Below are 19,962 nucleotides of genomic sequence, written 5' to 3' on the forward strand. Positions count from 1 at the left end.
AGGAAAATCTGACCCTTATGTAAATGAGATGCAAATTACACTTGTTTGAAATTACACCAATCAAACACAGCAACTTGCAATTATTGTAAACCATTAAATTTGCATGTCATTAACGTGATATTGGCATAGGAGTTAAATTTTTCTGCATCCCACTGACCATCTATAGTGTCTATAAAGTCCCAACGTTGATCATAAAGAAGTGGGAAATCAGGCTGTCTCTCAGACCTTGACAGACCCATATACATCAGAGGTAAGTATAAGTGGACTGTTGGCAGCTTTTACCAAACGTATGTAACATCCACCTAAAGTTTACTCAACTGCATTTCAAGTTGTTTATAACGAGCTAAAAGCTTTGGATATTCTCATTGCAAGCATTTTGTTGAAAAGGTGTTGGTAAATGAAGCACACGTAGCAGCTGTCATTATTTGGGTGTAGTCATAGACTGATCTAATAATCTGGATTATTTGCCTTTCAAATAATGCCAACAGGCACCTGCTTACAGCTTTGTTTTTCAACTGCATTTTTCTTTTAGTTTTACCCTTATTAACCTATTGTTTTCAATGGCTGATCCTTTATCCAAGTATGTTACCCATAAAACCCTCTACATTAGATGCTTTAGTGTCTAACATGACGTAAACAAGATGATTAGGTTTTTCATAGATATTTCTGCTTGTTCTAATACAGAAATTAAAGGTCAAGTAAAACTCTTCATTTCACATCGAAGAACACTTCAAGTTTTATTTGTTTTGCCACGTGTCACTTAGAATTTGACCACGAAGGATGCATTTTTGACATTCCTCCGCATTTGCTTGCTACATCAATAATGATACAAATGGATTACTTGTTTCAACCCTTAAGACACACACATTACAGAAACTGGGAGTCTTTAATTTGACAAAAGAAAATCATGAAATGATACAATGGAATACATATTCACATTATGTCAGTTGGAAAAAGGACGTTTTGGACCAGGGAGAGTCAGAACCAATTGACCTAATTCCAGTACAAACATATTTAGGGTCATTGTATACACTTTAACAGTGCTCCAGAAATATTTTTGGGAAGCTGTAGGTGGGTGGTCAAAAAGTGGGCAGGACAACACATAACATATTCAGGGTTGTTTTTGTCATAGGAATCCAGTAACCCCTATAATTGTGTCAACCTTCTAGTCCCCCAACTATATTTTGTTCCAGCTTTCCAAACGCTCACCCCCTAGTATTTCCCATATTTCTAATATCTTTGTATTATGCCCCCACTGTCCAGTGCCTTTGTATTGTTACCCAATTCTTTAGTAACCACCCAAAAGCATTTAGGTGGTGCTCCCAGATATAAGGGGCTGGGGAGAACACTGCTATAAACTTTCATAACCCAAGTTGATTGTTCATCATTAGCTTGGATGAAGATTTAACAGAAGTAAAGCTGTCCCATGACGTTGTTTAATGTTCTACTGTTCCAGATGACTAAATGACAAACTTCCACACAGTCCCATTTTCCCTAGCATAGGACAGGAACAGGCTGCTCTGCAATACTTGAGCTGCCTGTCTGTACAGCAATATCAAGAAAACCAGCCAATCAAGATGGCCAAAGTTTAGGTATTTGAGAAAGTAGGAGGAACAGGTACAGGTGAGTAATTAAAAAATTGCTATCAGGCAAGTTTGTTTTATTGCACAAGGACCATCTGCTATCTCTTATGCAATAAAGGAGCTGCCAGGTCACATTTTTAAAATTTTTACATTTAGTTCTGCTTTAACCAGGGTCCTCCTGTGGAAGCCATTGCTGATAATTAGGAACATATGGGGGTAGGGATCCAGGCGAGTCCGACCTGAACAGAGAGGCATCTGAACTAAATAAATGATGATTTAGTCTAAATGTGAGCAAAATATAAATATAATGCAGATACTTGGAGAACCAATTCACCTGAGAAGATGGGACTGTGATACCCCACTGTGTTCCCCTCCCTTGAGTTGTATAGCTGTCGTTCATGGATCTGTCATGAACAACATTGAGTGACCACTGTACACACGTCAGATTCTTGCCTGAGACGAGCACAACCGGTCATATCAGATGAGAATCATCTGACATAGCCTAAGAGATCTTTATGTAAGGCTGGCTGCTGGCAAAACAATTTGGTTGGTTAGTTGTTGGTCAATCCTCCATATACATTTAATGTGCAGTAGTTTTAGAGACCTTCTGCCACAAAACCCAGCATTTTTTTTGTGGCTGTAAAAAAATATTGTATTTGTGACCATATTACCTTGGTTAAAGACTAAGCCATCCTATACCTGTCCATAAATTTGGTGGCATACACAAAGCTAAATTGTCAGAGCAACATCAACCTAAGGCCAGATTGTGCAGAATATGGAGAATTGATAGGGCAAAGAATAGAGAAAGGAAGCTAAGCTGAACTCTAGAGAGGAAATGAGGCATGACTGGTACATGTAAAAGATGAGAATGCACTGGGATACAGTATCTTGTAATGAGGCCAAGTTCCACCATATGTGCACAAAACACACATGCATCATGCTATCTGAAGTCACTTCATCTGGCAGAGAGTCCTAGACTATGGACTGCCTTTGCAGCTTGGCATTGGATCATGTGGGGAAGTCCAATATACTACCAAGGTGGCAGCTCAAAGAACAAATGTACAAAATAAGTAGATTACCAATCATAGCAATCATTATTGTTTTACCTGCTTTAATCCCAGTGAAATGAGGAACAAATAAAGCAATTCCTCAATACAGTAAAACCTCAACCAACCATTAAATGACAATAGGCTCTCGTCATAATATTTCTGTGCTTAAAAAGTCCAATAGATTTACTTTTTGCAAATCTAAAGAAAGCTGTGAAGCTGTGGCATCTTTAACGCTGTGCAAAACAGCCAGATATAACCTTCTATTGCTTTCAACCAGCTTTCAATAACAAAAATGAATAAGTAGATCAGGGCAACCTGCCAACAACAGTTTTTATCAAAACCTTGAGATGATCAGGTTGTGGGCTTGCTTTTTCAAATATTTGAAATGTAAACTGCACTGTATCTGACCTCTGCTCATAATATTTGGTCACTGTCACCCAACCACACACCAGATTCATTATTATCATACAATAAAATGCATCACTACCATTATATTTCTAACTGCTTTATGGGGCAGCATATTGTTTCAGTTCTAGCCACCGTATCTGAAACGTTAATCATTTGATGTAATACTTTGTTTATATTGCCTAAATGAAAATGTTTGAAACAGTTACAGTAATGCCATATGTAAAACCAGATTAAGTGTTATTTCAATAGGTTCCCATGCAGGCAACCGTTTTAAAAAGGAGACAGAAGTTCAGGTTAACATAAGCCAGCTGTCTTTGTCAGTCCTTTCAAATTACAGAAATGAGATACGGAAACCATCTAAAGTTTATTTTGCTTATATTTGCTTTTCCCAGTTCCTCTTTTAGCATGCTAATAAAATGATTAAATAAATATTTTCAATGATCATTACATCCCTAGTGTTACATGCAATGGCATCACTTCTAGGTCTCTGTGCTTTGCAGGCAGATCATGACTAGACGGGGGTGGATAGACAGGGTACTGTACATAGCGCCCTGAAATCAGGATGCTGTGTTAATTCTAATGTGTGATGCCGAGTCTCCATAAATGAACAAAATGAAATCCAGGCCAGGGACAGTCAGACTGGAGAGGAAAGGGCTTCATGATGCTAGATTCCTTTCAGCGAAGAAATGAAGTAGGCTCTGTATTGAATGCAGTGTGAAAAGCTGATGCAGTGAAATGAGAGTAAGCCGTTTTTTTACAAGAGAGCCTGTAGAGTTGTCAATTCAGCTTTTCCCTTTGTCAAATGAGAGCACCCTATACTGTCCTCTAAACTTCAATGAATGCAACTAGTGCTTTTTTCAGGGATGGGAGGAACTTTGTCTCTATCTTGTAACAAAGTAGGGGATCTATACACAACCAAGGATCTAAAAGGCCTCACAAGATGCCTGAACTTCAGAAGTGTTGGAACTTTAAAGCATACCTAAACTCACTTTTCTAAATTTTCACTTCACATAAAAGGGTGCAGAGCCTTCCGGGATACCTACGTCATGCATCCAGGGAGGCTCTGGGTGCTCCTTCGGTGCATGCCCAAACACCTCGGGCACGCGCAGAAGGAGCCCTTTCGTCAAAAAGGAAAAAAACTGCAGATCTCACGCATGCACAGATTGGCAAGTTTTTTTCCAAACTACGTCACCTGATCTCGCACCTGCGTCGGATGATATAGGAAGAAGAACCCCAAAAAAGAGAAGATGGCGGCGCCTAGCAGGCAGGTCCGAAGATGGATAGTGGGACGACGTGGGACCCGATGGAAGACACCTACCGAGCGATCGACTGAAGGTAAGTGTATTTTTTTTTTGTTTTGGGCAGTATAAGGTATTTCAGGCAGCTCAGCTTCACTGAACTGCTTAATAATGTCTTGAACTGCTTGAATAATATGCCTTTATATTGTAATGAGTAGGAGCAGTTGAGTAGTTTATTAAAAGTCACCAGGCAGGACTGACATCTCTTTAACCACAAAAACATGTGTGTTGTCAGCCAAAAACAAAGCTGAATCTTTTTCTGGCATATCAACAAGGGATTTTTCTGTAATTGTAGGAAAGGGATAAACCTTGGGGGAATCCCTGAGACTCTAAAATACTTTTAGGGTCTCAGGGATCCCTTGACCATAATACCAATATTCACAGCTCACAGTACATAGTAGTGTGGTGGTCAGCGGAAAGAACCCCTCTTACATTGCTGGCCAGTGGGGGAGAATGTCACCCTTACATATATCTAAAAGGATCATTGGTGTCAGTGGAAACTTACTTAGGAGACATACATGGCTCATTAAACCCCATAGTAACCTCCGGAGGAACCAAATGGATTCCTTGAAACCCCGGTTAATAAACACTGGTTTATTATATACTTTATATGCTTTGAGTACTTTATGCACTTTGGATTTGTTTAATCCTGTTCTGGTATGTTATGGTACTTTATATTGTGCCTGAATACCATACCATTTACAAATGTTACAATACAAATTTATTTTTGGTCCACAGAAAAGTTAAATAGAATCTTTGCAACCTACCATATCCTGCCATGGATCCTCCGTTCCCACCGTTTACAAGGTCCTTATTCTCTTCAGCTAAGGCTTTGACATATCTTCTGCTCAGGTCCAATATCTGGTCGCGGAGCTCGGAGCTGCTCTGATGCCTGGGATACTGGTAAGTATAGCGTAGCAGCATCAGTCCCCACACAAAGCCAAAGGCAAGAAGTAAAATGCTCAGTTTTTGTGACACAGATTTTCTAGAGAATGTTAAATACATGGTATGGCTCCCAGGATACACAGCTTATACCAAAATATTGCTTCTTCCTGATAACTTAGACACAGGGAATGGTCTTGGAGTTGTCATTTTCACTTGCATAGCTCATTTTAGGGAAACAGTGCTTCTCTCCAAAGGCAACTGTTGCATCTGAAAAACAATGTAGAGATATAAATGCTAAAAGGAGGCATGGTATAATGTTTCCCCAGACACACTAGGTTTGCAGTCAGCCATACAATGTGATAAAAACCTACTTTTATTACATATTAAATGGTCCACATTATGGCCACAATCAAGAGCTATTTTGTTGGTGGGATCAAAACCTTTACCCCAAAGGTACCTGTTGTCAGCAACCACTGCAATGGTCCTTTCCTTGCAAATGCTTCCAATCAATGGGTCTGCCCACCCAATCTGAATATTTTAGTCATAGCTAAGGAGAAGTGGCCTGAGTTAGCCACTTGATTTTTTCATCTTCACAGGTATTACAACAGTGAGTTCTTTGTAATGGTTCTCACTGAAGTTGTTGATGTCCCCTCTAACCTTTAGGTTTGCTCCAGCAACTCTATCTCTAAAATATGAAGTAAATAATCTAACGGGGGAAATAAAATCCCCTCTTAATGGTTCCAAGAAATATGCGATTTTGTCCTTCCAGGATTTACTAATAATTCAACAATTACTTTTCACTGCACTGACCCTTTAATTGGCAAGCTGAATTTGCAATCTGAAAATCCCAGAAGTAGCAATTTATCTCACAAAAATATAACAGCAACTAAATAGTAAAAATGTATAAATATTGAATTAACCAGCTGTACAGGAACTTTTTTTTTTTTTTTTTACAAATAACAAATGCTGTAATGTGCATTATGGAAAAAAAAGTCTTGTTTTTAAGGGGTTTTAAATATTAAAGTGGACCTGTGTTGTGTTACAAGCATTACCTGTAGACACCCTGGAGTTAATCAGCTTACCCACTGAACAGTGCCTTATCCAAGGTACAAAGGAAGAAGCAAAAGTGTCTTTCTTGTTGACAGACATACTATGACAGAGTGGCACCCCGCTGTGCTCTCTCCCCTTCACTTCCATTAGGCTACGTACACACTTGCAATGGTTCTCATCCGATAATCGGTTCAGGGCCGATATCGGATGAGAATCTGGGTGTACAGCACCCATCTTCGGAAAGACTGTCCTGGCGGATCCACGGACGATGAACAGAACGGTGATGTATGTACAGCACTCGTTCATGCATCATGCAGTCGTTAGAAAGGATCGGGAAAGAACAATTATTGCACGTGTGTACTCAGCCTTACGCTCATTCGCCGATCGGAGGAGAATCATCTGATGTGTACATAGCCTTATGGTGAACCCTAGGACATAGGCTGATTGATGTTATTCCCACTGTATATTATTAGAATGTAGTTGTGGACAATGCAGAGTTCTAAATATTGGGTGTAATTCTCAATCTTTCTTATATCTTTTTTGTTTATATAAACACTTCAAAATATAAACACTTCAAAATACGGAGTTAGGACTTCAGAAGCAAAGGCCCTGATTTATTAAAGTTCTCCAAGGCTGGAGAGAATACACTTTCTTCAGTGAAGCTGGGTGAACCACCAAACCTAGAACGGATCTGGTCCAGGATTGAAAATATTTGCTAACAAATAGCCTGACTTTTAGGAAATCCATTCCAGGTTTGCCGGTTACCTAGCTACACTGATGAAAGTGTATTCTCCCCAGCCTTGGAGAACTTTAATAAATCAGGGCCAAAGAGTGGCATAGTGAAGGCGAGTCTAAATGTGCTCCATGAACCCACAAAAGTAAAAAAAATCTGGGACAGAAAGGAAAAGGAACTTTCTCAGTACAATAAAATAAATTCGGGTGCCTTAACCATTCTGGACTTTATCCCAAAAAAAAAGTTTTAGGTAATTTTGAGAGATTTTAAAAAGAGTAAGATAAGTCTGTTTATATTTTGCTTTCACTGGTTCATTTCTGCTCACTCATTTGTATCGAAATTATTAAATAAAACCAGTTTTCATCATATATTATACCTTGTTTTAGGCTTATTGCTATCATCACTTTGATTTTTGCAATGCAGTTAGATCAAGAATGTTGGCAGGGGATGGCAGGAATCTGTACAGACTGGTAGCACACATATGTGATGCCGAGACTTCATAACTTATATACTATACATTCAATTGTGCAGTAGAAGAACAGCAAGGCTACTTAATTCTAGTTGGAAAGGATCTTTCACGATCCTTTCCAACGACAAAAGACTGAACGAGCGCTGTACATACAGCTCCATTCTGCTCTATGAAGAGGGCGATGGAGCGGCACCCTGCTGCTCTCTCCTCTTTACTTGTATTACAATCGCTCGACATTCGGGGATTCACCAGGATGGATCCATGAACAACAATGGACAAGCGCTGTACACACGACAGATTCTCATCCAATACTAGCCCTGAGGTAATTATCAGACGAGAAGGATCTGAGGTGCGTACGTAGCGTTAGGCTGGGAAATAAAGGGCTAGATGACACTGTATATCCAGCAGCCAGGAAATTACATGCAGTCCTTGGAATTCCTATGCACAATGTGATCCTAGAGTGTGAAGTGAAATCAGTGGGAGAAGTGATTTCAGCACAGGAAAGGATCCTATACAACTGTGCAAGATGGAAGATAAGGCTGATGTTATTATTATTATTATTATTAAACAGGATTTATATAGCGCCAACATATTACGCAGCGCGGATGTTTGGCCTTAAAGGGACCCTATACCTGGTAGGATTTATACCTTTGCTTTTTTCTGTGTTTTTGCAAGCACATATTTATGCCCAATAGAAGCAACAGATGGAACCAACACAATGTTAATGCCTAACATGGTAAACATGTGTTAAGGTGTTAATGTACAAAAAATGCATAGATTTGAGTGGCCTCTAAAATCTAATCCATTGTAGCCCAAATACCCAAAATTTATTTGTACTTCTAAACTCAATGAGATGGAGACCCACTAATAGAAGAGAGCCGGATAGAATAAAGGTATTACTGCAGAGAGATTATTGTAGATTGTTCAGCAGTTAAATCATTAAACAAGCTTTGCTTCTTTCAACACAGATCCAGCTGTTAGGATAAATTGAATAGAATGCATTTGCCTCAACCCGACATGAAAAAAATTATTTAGGCGAGATTACCCAGTAATTCTGTTCATGGAAGAAAAAAATGCTGGGCCTCTCTAGGGAACAAAGAAGTACACACGTTGTAATAAAACCAATTTGCTGAAGCGCAGCCATGCTGTTAAAACAAATACTGCCTAAAAACCTGCATTCATTCTTATGAAGGGTTATTACCTGGATTGAATAAGGGATTATTGGATATGTGACCTCTTGTATTGTATAGATTACTTTTATATGGATTTCCTAGACTATACGAAAAATGCAACCTAACCATAAACCTTGCTGAGAAAGTCTTATGCTGACCAAACACTGATCGTTAGATGCAGAGCCAGGTAAATGATCCATATCTCCCAGACATCAATCATTTACCAGGTTATGACCACACACCCATCAACCAGCTCCATCCTTTACCCAATTTACATGCTCCCCCCTGCTCTCATCACCGAGTTACATTAATGGTGGTGACGGAAGGAGAAGCGACATCAATTGGGCAAAAAACAAGAACTCCCAACCCATATTAATTACGCAGTTCTATTTTCCCAATAGATCTCATTAGTTTAAATTAAATCTAACATCAAATCTATTTGAGCCAGTGCAAGCATTAGGTAAACCCAAGAAATGTTTTCAGTTTTCAGTCTTAGGAGAACCTGGGTGTTCCAGCAAAACTAGAATTAATCTCATCCAGGAAATAAAGCATTTGCCAACTATAAGCAAACAATTTTTAAGAAAACCTGGATCACCCACGTTCTCCCACGACAGACTAACTTCTCCAGGCTTGGAGAGTTTTAATAAATCAGACCCAGTGTGTCATAGGCATATCTGATTATAACCCCGCCAACTAAATTCAGAGAAAAGAGGAAAATAAATGTAGTGCAGTATGCAACAAAAAATGGCATAAAACATATTTTGTTCACCGGTTTGCTTGAAGACGCTGATTGTGTGAACTCATCAACTCAATATTTATGCACATGTTGGCTTTGCTGGCTTTATTTAAAATGCAAGATTCCCCCCTGCTGATGCCTAAAACATTGCTTTAAACTATATCAGATCCCAGCAAGTGCTTTGTAAGTAGAGAACCTATTAGGCTGATGTTCAAAACAAGTATGCAGATACGGAATTCTAACTGCATGCTTGGTCATTTACTCAGAAGTGCAATCTGGTTTGCTTTGTACCATATAGACCCAAGAAAGTAATTTTTTTTAAAAATGCCATAAAAAAAAAAAAAAAAAAAAAAAATAATAATAATCATGTAACACACTGTAGGCTCCAGTCACCATTTCTGTAAGCTTTAGAAAAGCCAAAGAATAAAAGTTTTGTTTTCTTTATGACATTTCAAACTAAAGCCAGGATCTCTTCACTTTATAACTTTGCATATTTACCACCTCCCCCACTTCCTTGCATGGGCCCTGTGCTTGTCTGTAGTACAAATCATATTAGTTTCATTACTTTACAGGTTTTAAAATGGGTAGTGCTGCTGTGGGTGCAGATATATGTCATGTTTTTTATCCCATAGACACAAGCACAATTTGCAGAGTTCATTATTTAAAATTTAAATACCATATACTATATTGCTCAGCCACTAATTGTTCACTTCTTCCTTACACAGCTGTGTGGAGACCTGCCACAAACACCAACCAATAATTTAAGGGAACACAGCTCTAAACTATTTCATGTCGAAAAGTGAGAGCATTGCGAGTATGGTTATCCCGTAATTGCAGATAATACAGAACAATCTTCTATTCTGCATGGGTTGTTTGCAAAGTCTCATTGAAAGTTAAACTAACTATAACATTCCCTTGTTTGTGGGTTGCAGAAGAGAATTACTGACTATGGAAAAATTCTGTTCAAGGGTTAAATTTTTTCAGCTAAATAAAATAGAATGAATTTTTTACATTCAAATTTTGAATACAATACCATCATTTTACAACAGGGATATTTAACACTGCATCTATCTGCTCTTAAATAAGTAGAGTATTGAAAGGGTAACTGAGCAAATACTACCCTGCCAAGGGGAATCAAAAAGCTTTCTTAGATTCTCACTATCTTTATATTTTTCCAGAGAAATCAGAATTACTTCTGCATTCTTATCAATCAAGATCAAATATTACAAATTTAGGGCAACCCCAACCACTGTATCACTCCCCGTTAGTTCCTTATTTCTTTGCAGCCAACAGTAAAATAACCACAGGGGAGGTCACCACCTTCAGAATGTGTCATATGCATGCCATTCCATAGCACTGCATCTTGGGAGAAATTCATGTGCCTTGCCACTTCATAAAAGCACTGGGTAATGTACAGTGGTGGCAAAGTAGGAAAGATTGGGGTGCAACACATAATACAGCGCTGGTACTTTTTGCTATGAGTTTGCTCCTGAAGTTGTCATTCAGACCTATGGTTGCTGGATGACATTCCGAATATTCCAGATTCTCTTTCAGTTCATTAGATGACATTGTCATCATCACATCTTTCAGTATCTGTACAGTGCACAATTCTGTTAGACTTGCACCGTAATCACTGCTAGGATAGGAAAGGCATCAGTCTTCCCAACATATATGGTACTAGAACTGTAATCCTTCAAATAAAGTGCTAGCATCAACACACACTGACACCATACCTAACCTAGCTGCAATACAGATCTTCTTGTGTCTGTGCCCTGCTAGGAAGCTGTAGTAGCCTGGACAATTATTACGATATCACCACTCATACAACTGCCCATAAGTCCAACCACTAGCCAACTCTGAAAGCCAGCCATCAGCGCGGGGCAAAGCCAACTTAAATGCCTGTGTTTATGAACTAGTCTGCTTTATTGGGGTATTCCCATACAAGCCTATAGAGAAGCAAAGCCTGATTGGAAAAGGTCAAATGCACCAACTAATGTAGCCGAAGCCAAGGTGCCAACAGCTAAGAACTGTGCAGGATCGCTCGATCTCACTGCAGGGCTAAACCCGTCCTAGGTTATGTTGTCCACCAACATCCTCATGAGGGAATCAACCTGAGAAGTAATGTGCAGCAACTGTTGGAGTTCATGTATGTAGTGACTGCAAGAAAATGCAGGAGATCAGCAACATTGTTGTAACAAAGGACTTGTCCAGATAACACAGACTGCACATGGAGGTGACCCTGCTATTTATCAGGAGTGATACCAGTGCAGTGAATCGTTCATCATGGTGAATGTGGAACCCCAACGCTTATACCTAGAGAGCCCGTCATTAACCCTAATTAAATTTACCTTCTTCTTGACTTTTTGTTTCTTCATATGTAAAGTTGTGGTCGCTCTAAAATATCATTGGCACCTTTGATAACTTAGACTTAGGAACACGTTTTGGATCTGATGATGTTAAAGAACCATTTTGCAATGTACAGTATGCAGGGTTCTCCCCAGGCCCTTTTAGATGGGGACACCACCCGGGTGTTTTTGGGAGGTTACTGAAAAGTTGGGTCACAATACAGGGGCTGCCACCCACCTTCAATTTCTTCCCACCCAGCTTTAAAAAAATCTGGGTTGAACACTGGTATAACAAATCACATTGGTTTTACCATAACGCATCACTATGATCTTTCCCCATCTGATTAATTTTATATGAACCAAGAGGTAACAATCCTGGGAATATTGGACTGATAATTCCTGCACCCTGGGTGAGCCCAGCATGAAATGTGCAGATGTGTGTGCTCCATCTGTCCCAGGTCAGCAGGCAGAGGGCCCCTTAACATTCACCTTGTGTGCCGGAGGACCTTATCCCAGAAATAAGTGAAATGGGAAGCACAGAACATGTATAAAAAACAGTAGAACAAGGACGAGGACAAGGTAAAACAAGGATAAAAATTAAAAAAAAAAAAACACACAAGCCTGCGATCACTGGTCTCCTACTTAGGACACAGATTGCCATGTATTATTAGAATGTATATGAACAAATCCCACATGACAGCTGTGCTCTATACTACGCTGTTTAGCCTCCAGCTGCATTATTTTGCACACACAGACTATTAGTATGAAGCCTCAGGAGAAATATTAATAACACCCAAGAAGTCGTTTACTTCTTTCATATAAGGTCACACACTCCCCAGAGCTGTGATTGACAAGCAGTAATAATTGTGTCATTCTGGAATTGTACAAATAAATGCTGACAACACTAAAGTGAGCAACCCCCTGTGCTTACCTAGATTGCAGGAGTTGTCAGGAGCAGGTTGCTAGGTGAGTCTCCTGATCTGAGATCTGGGTGTTGCCCTCAGGCTCCTTGTTGTCCAGGCTGAGCCATAGCTTGGTGTGTCAGCAGCAACAACAACACAACCCTCTGCACTCCACATTGAACAATGACAAGTGCACCACACAGTGCAGAGCCTCTTCCTGGGCGGATATGAAACGCAGGCTTCTATTGGCTGAGCTGTACCGGCCTATAGAGGAACACATGTATTGCTGCTTCTGATTGGCCGCTCTGTCTGCCCCCTCCCAGAGCCCTAGGCTTCCTGTCAGTAGCTGCTGGGGTGTATATGGGGCTGTCTATAGGTTCTGTGTATAATGGCCACGTCCTGCTAGTCACATGCACTATGGAAGCTGGCATTAGTTCTGCTGATTGCATGGGTAATGGACAGCAAAGGCACACTGCCTGCAAATAATATCCATCAGTGTATGCCTTGCAGTGCATTATTCATTGATGAGGTTCAATTCAAATCGTGCTGACAGCAATATGAACAGGATCTTCTCTAAGTTCTATACACCAATCATTCATGGTAACAGATATTACCACTTTGGAGCTCAGCCAAAAAGAATTGTCTTTTCTGATGCACAAAAATAATAAATGTAATGCTAATAATAAACTTTACCTATAAAGTTCCAACATATGACACAGCGCTGTACAATAAAATGGGGTTGCAGATGACAAAACTGCATTAAAGACAAATACAGACACAGGAGGAGGAGAGAATCCTGCGCAAAAGAGCTTACAATCTAGGAAATTTTGATATATGTAACAGGGATAATAACTTTATACTGAGCATTACATTAAGGCTACGTACACACATTCAATAATTGTCGTTTAAAAGGATCTTTCACAATCCTTTTCAATGACAAAAGACTGAACGAGCACTGTACAGCGTCATTCTGCTCTATGAGGAGGGGGACAGAGCAGCACCCTGCTGTGCTCGCTCCCCTTCACTAATAATACAATCATTCATTGTTTGTGGATCTGGAAGGACAGGTCCATGAACAATGTCGCCCCGAGACAATTATTGGACAAGAATTATCTGATGTGTATGTAGCCTAAGATAAAACAAAATAAAATACATCTTGTTGATCACTGTGAATAGGATTGCATTGTTTTCTTTTTTGAATCAGTTATTTTGTTCATGGTTTTTCTCCTTTAGATTACTTATATAGACTTCTTTTGTACATGAGCGTGTTTTAGCAGCATGTGAGTGCTTCCATGTGAGCGCAGCAGTGAGTATGCAGGAATGTGACTGCACATTGTGCATTGGCAGCACTTCTCCGTAGTCCGATCCCAGGAGCTCATTGGAAAGGGTGACAACACCAGGGTTGCACAGATGTGTTGTCATCAATTAAAAAAAAAACATGTTATAATAAACGATAAAACTTTATCACCATTCAGGGACACGTTCAGCAACATCTCTCCATTTAATGTTAGGGTTTAGCTACAGAATAACAGATTTGATAGCAATATGTGATTTTACTGATTAGTGATTGCTGCATCTCAGTGTTATTTTTGGGAGGATGTAGGAAGGGTGCTACTGTATTTACATTTCTTAAGCCATGTAGGTGCAGCATGCAAAGCTTTGTTTTTTTTTGCACCAACCATCTCTAGATATGTTGGAGTCCATTTATAAAACAGGGAATTAGACACTTCTTTAAACATTCCCTTATGGGAATCTTCCAGGTCCAATTGTTTTAATGGCAGTAATTGATTCCCAGGAAATGGTTAAGGAAAAGTCTGATGCCCTGTTTTATAAATAAAGCCACTTGAGTAAAGCCCGTGTTGATGGGCTTTGGGCTTGTTTTGATGTAATCCCTTTGACACTCCTCTGAAATTGTTCAGAATTCATCGATGGGTGCATTCGACCTTCAGTTGACCTCCTTTTGGACCTGCATTTGACCTCTTCCAAGTATGTTTGGTATTTTAATAGGTTTGTATGCAAACACAAAACCAGCTTAAAGTTGAACTCATTGGTGTGGGTGAGCTTCTGCCATACCAGACATTCCAGTTAGCAGGTGCCCAGCAGCTATGACAGGTCCGAGATCCAGTCACCTCTGTATCCTAGGATGATGACATCTTCAGTGCGAAGTCCACAGCACACTTCTGGGTCCACAAGGATCCTGTTCCGCCATTGGCAAGCCAATGACAATGTAACTCCTGCACAAACAATATCCATCAGTGTATGCCAATGAAGATGTAACTCCTGCACATGCACATGTCACATGCCCCTGGCGGCTGGCTCTGCCCAAGCTCTACACTACACAACACAAATGAGACTTTGCATGTCTCTTTCATTGCTTGGCTTCTACCTACTGGTGACATTTTGCTTTTTGCAGTGTAGGTGGACTTTAAAGCAAACACTGAACTGATTAAGCCAGCTTCCCTATATCACCACTATACACTAGAAGTAATCACAATGGGTGGCATTGTTGGTTGTTAGCAGATTATCATCAAAAATGTTCTTCTCTTACATAGCCCTCTCAACTTTTTTTGCACCTTCCCGGCCAGAAACAGAAAGAAAGAAACAGCATTGGTAATTAGACCCTGGCTGACATTGTGTATTACAAGGCTCAATAGTTTTTCTCAAGCTTAAACGTAGCTGGCACTAGCTGGGCCCTGGAGCCACTGGCTTGCCAATCTGGATACTTCATTGCATACCATGGTCAATTAAAGACATGATGGACTTAGAGATACCACCTTCATGTTTCTGTGACATTACACTATTTTGCAAAACAAAACAGCTAAATTATATTGTGTCATTCAAATTCAGACACAAAATCCATTACATATCCATTTTTCATGTCCATAAATGGCCCATTTTTATCCCATGGCTTTAAACTATGTTATGTTCATAAATCAATTTGTGGTGAGAGTGCCATCTTGTGGCTTTAATATGCAAGTAAAGTACATTTTTTGTACAGTACAGTCTGTAAGGCTGTCTAACTCTTCTCCTTAGTAGGGATGAGCGAGCGAGATTTTAAAATTCAATCTGTGTTGATGGGCTTTGGGCTTGTTTTGATGTAATCCCTTTGACACTCCTCTGAAATTGTTCAGAATTCATCGATGGGTGCATTCGACCTTCAGTTGACCTCCTTTTGGACCTGCATTTGACCTCTTCCAAGTATGTTTGGTATTTTAATAGGTTTGTATGCAAACACAAAACCAGCTTAAAGTTGAACTCATTGGTGTGGGTGAGCTTCTGCCATACCAGACATTCCAGTTAGCAGGTGCCCAGCAGCTATGACAGGTCCGAGATCCAGTCACCTCTGTATCCTAGGATGATGACATCTTCAGTGCGAAGTCCACAGCACACTTCTGGGTCCACAAGGATCCTGTTCCGCCATTGGCAAGCCAATGACAATGTAACTCCTGCACAAACAATATCCATCAGTGTATGCCAATGAAGATGTAACTCCTGCACATGCACATGTCACATGCCCCTGGCGGCTGGCTCTGCCCAAGCTCTACACTACACAACACAAATGAGACTTTGCATGTCTCTTTCATTGCTTGGCTTCTACCTACTGGTGACATTTTGCTTTTTGCAGTGTAGGTGGACTTTAAAGCAAACACTGAACTGATTAAGCCAGCTTCCCTATATCACCACTATACACTAGAAGTAATCACAATGGGTGGCATTGTTGGTTGTTAGCAGATTATCATCAAAAATGTTCTTCTCTTACATAGCCCTCTCAACTTTTTTTGCACCTTCCCGGCCAGAAACAGAAAGAAAGAAACAGCATTGGTAATTAGACCCTGGCTGACATTGTGTATTACAAGGCTCAATAGTTTTTCTCAAGCTTAAACGTAGCTGGCACTAGCTGGGCCCTGGAGCCACTGGCTTGCCAATCTGGATACTTCATTGCATACCATGGTCAATTAAAGACATGATGGACTTAGAGATACCACCTTCATGTTTCTGTGACATTACACTATTTTGCAAAACAAAACAGCTAAATTATATTGTGTCATTCAAATTCAGACACAAAATCCATTACATATCCATTTTTCATGTCCATAAATGGCCCATTTTTATCCAATGGCTTTAAACTATGTTATGTTCATAAATCAATTTGTGGTGAGAGTGCCATCTTGTGGCTTTAATATGCAAGTAAAGTACATTTTTTGTACAGTACAGTCTGTAAGGCTGTCTAACTCTTCTCCTTAGTAGGGATGAGCGAGCGAGATTTTAAAATTCAATCTCGCTGCGAATTGGGCCAGTCTTGCTTACCGAACATGTAAACGAGAACAGCCTGTGTAAATTCGGCCCTCGAGATTTAATTTTTGGGACCTGCAAGAGTAATCAGGGAAGCCGATCTGATTGCTCTTGCAGCCCTCTAGTATGTGTTCTTGGATAGATTCTCTATCCAAGAACACAGGAGTACTGCGGCTGTGCTCATCGTGAATCAATGCAGCTGTGGGAATCATCCTGTGAGGATTTTCACGGCTGCATTCATTGATGAGCACAGCGGCAGTACTCACACTGACAGGAGGAATACCACAACTGCATTTATGGCTGCCCTCATTTAACCTTTAGTGCCCAGGGATCGCACACAGGAGGATTCCCACGGCTGCATTCATGAATGCAGCCGTGGGAATCATCCTGTAAGGATTTGCTCGATCTTTTGATGGGTCCGGCGAAATGTTGTTGGGATGGGATGTTAGCAGAAATTTTCGCGAGAATTCAGAGGCATTCTCGCTTATCCCTGGTCCTTAGCTGCCAGGATTTACAAACATTTTTAGTATTTCTAACTGACAGCAGTAGTTACAAACCTGATTTTGGCAGCTGAAAATAAATATAGGAGGTAAACTTATGTGGAACACAAGTGTTACACACTGCATTCCCATGGTAGTCGGTTGTTTCACTGTGGGCTGCCTGACTATTGGCTTTTATGGCTTGAGGCAATATGAATTAAAGATGAAATTTCCTGCATGTAAGTAAAGGTGGACTCATAGTGAATGCTGAGCTGGCAGACAGATGAATTCAGGTATTTTGTTTCCATTTGATAGGGGGAAAGCCTTTCTTCTCACCCAGTAATCAGACTGCACAATTAAAACAAAGCATTAACAATTCAGCAGGGGCTAATATGTATCACAAATGTGTGTATACAGCCAATAACTGCACAGGCCCAAGAATTTACATGATTGTGTAACGTCTGAGCCAGCATCTTTCTCCAATAATTAAATGCTGACCCCATACTGAATAAAAATAGCTTTGTTTTTCATAAATTAAATGCAGATACATTTATATAAGGGTAATTACTCTGATCTCTGTGTAATAATTAATAAATACCTGGAAATTTTAAATGTACACATTAATAAAATATTAATATTTTTTGGCAAATGCTGAAATTGACAAACTCACTGTCTGGGCCCAAAGCAAATTCATAGAATGTTCACAATCTTCATTCGAGAGTAATAGCAAGTGAGTATGGTCCACATTGTAAATCATTACTGGATCTAAAACAGCTAAATAATTAGAATGTCAGAACGGTGATGCATTCAGGTCATTTAGCATAACACGCATAGTCAGGATAACAGGGAATGGAATTTCTGCAGAAAATCCATGCAAAAATGTATGTCTTACATATGTCTTCTGCGTTAGTGTGGACTTTCTGCAGAAATTCTGTTCAATTTCTTTATGTGCCAGTGTAATAGTCTGTGAAAACTGTATTGTTCTGTAAATCTACAGGGTTTATTTATAAAGCAGTGACTCTGACATTCACTCAAAGATTCCCTGAAGAGGGAATCAATTACTGCCATTGAAACATAAGGATCTGAAAGGTTCTCCACCTGAGAATATTTCACCGATGTGAGATTAACCACTTTATAAATAGACCCTCACTCATACCACTCAAGCATGTTATGTAGATAATTTGTATATTTCAATGCTGCCTTTAAAGCCTCATGAAAAGACCCTTGTGTTGTATGAACTTTACTTGGTTCATGTCCCCCATGGCACTGCCTAGCCTCCTTTGCCTCTTTAGTAGTTTGCCCACTAAAATCCTAAACAACATGATTTGTTGCCCATAAAAGTATTGCAAACCTGAACAGATTATCCCATCATTAGTTCATAAACTCATTACACTCTGGGCCCCCTTTTAAATGTCTAAAAATATATAGTATGAAAAATATACCCATAATAATGTTTTTACTTTGCCCCTAACCCCTATGTATTACTCCAAAATGTCTGCCTGTCTGCAGAAAAATGCAGTTTCCAAAGAAATTTAAGTGGAGCGGAATTATATTATATAATATTATATTATTATAACCTATAGCTTCTTCCTAAATCTGGAAGTACTATGTGTGTATCACCCTGAAAGCTACAGAATGATTAATATACTACATCTGCATTTCCCTTGTGTTGTACTAGGAAGAAAATCCATGGGGCCAGTTTTCTTGGGGATTATTTTTCATGAGCACATCTGGCACTCTATATGCTCGGCTTGGAATCAGCAATGATATATCATGCCCATTATATACTAAATAGGTTGCACATAAAACTCTTTCTCTTGAGTGTATTGCATGCTTCTTCATGCAGCTAGTTAGGATTATGAGCAAAATAGGAGGGAGATTTACTGTATTACTGTAAAAAGAGCAATGTAGTTCACCTTCTAGGTTGCTCCAACTCTCTGCATTTATGGCTCTACATCATATATCAAGTACAGAATTTAGAACACATACTTGAATTTTCACACCATGAATGGTCAGTATAATTTTATTTTTCTATTCTTAGCCATCATTTAGGCTGTTATGCATTTAGAGCTATTTAAAATGAAGCGGGTGGGTGGGGGCAGAGGGGAGTTAATTGCAGACTGGAGGAAAGACAGGAGAGGATGAGTGAGAGCTAATCTTGGCAGAGAGGGAGCTAATCATGTACGCTATGATTAGGCCCCTTTTGGAGTAAAAAGCATTAGTGGAAGGAGTGGATTGTGTGTTTACATGATTTTATATTTAGGCAGTAATTGTGGTTTCTACCTTTTTCCCCCAGTCTAGGAAGTGCCACGGCATCTGTTTGCAACAGTTTTAACAATTAACAGGAGTGGGTGAATCCACCAAATGGATTTCCACATATATATAAAAGGCTCGATATAATGCTGAACATGGTGCATTGAATTTAGAAACTTCCAACAATATTTTGGGTAATAATCTGCCCAGGTTCCAGTGAGATATAGCTGTATAATGCTGCCCTTTCTCCATTGTACCAATAATTCCAAAAATGCATTTGTTTTTTATTGGACGAATAATAAATTCA

At 39.6% G+C, this 19,962-nt stretch overlaps 1 protein-coding gene across 1 annotated transcript in view; it reads right to left on the minus strand.

The window, feature by feature from the left end:
• The window catches only part of CCDC126 (coiled-coil domain containing 126), a 15,167-nt gene extending 2,336 nt beyond the window's left edge, over positions 1–12,831 (minus strand). The window contains exons 1-2 of the mRNA XM_072412514.1: positions 12,660–12,831; positions 5,106–5,490 (exon numbers count right to left, since the gene is read on the minus strand). Coding sequence (XP_072268615.1) covers positions 5,106–5,343 — 238 coding nt within the window. The 5' untranslated portion in view covers positions 5,344–5,490; positions 12,660–12,831. The remainder of the gene's footprint in view (positions 1–5,105; positions 5,491–12,659) is intronic.
• Between the last annotated feature and the right edge of the window lie 7,131 nt (positions 12,832–19,962).

Source organism: Pyxicephalus adspersus, chromosome 5 (assembly GCF_032062135.1).
Source record: "Pyxicephalus adspersus chromosome 5, UCB_Pads_2.0, whole genome shotgun sequence".
NCBI classification, from domain to species: Eukaryota; Metazoa; Chordata; class Amphibia; order Anura; family Pyxicephalidae; genus Pyxicephalus; species Pyxicephalus adspersus.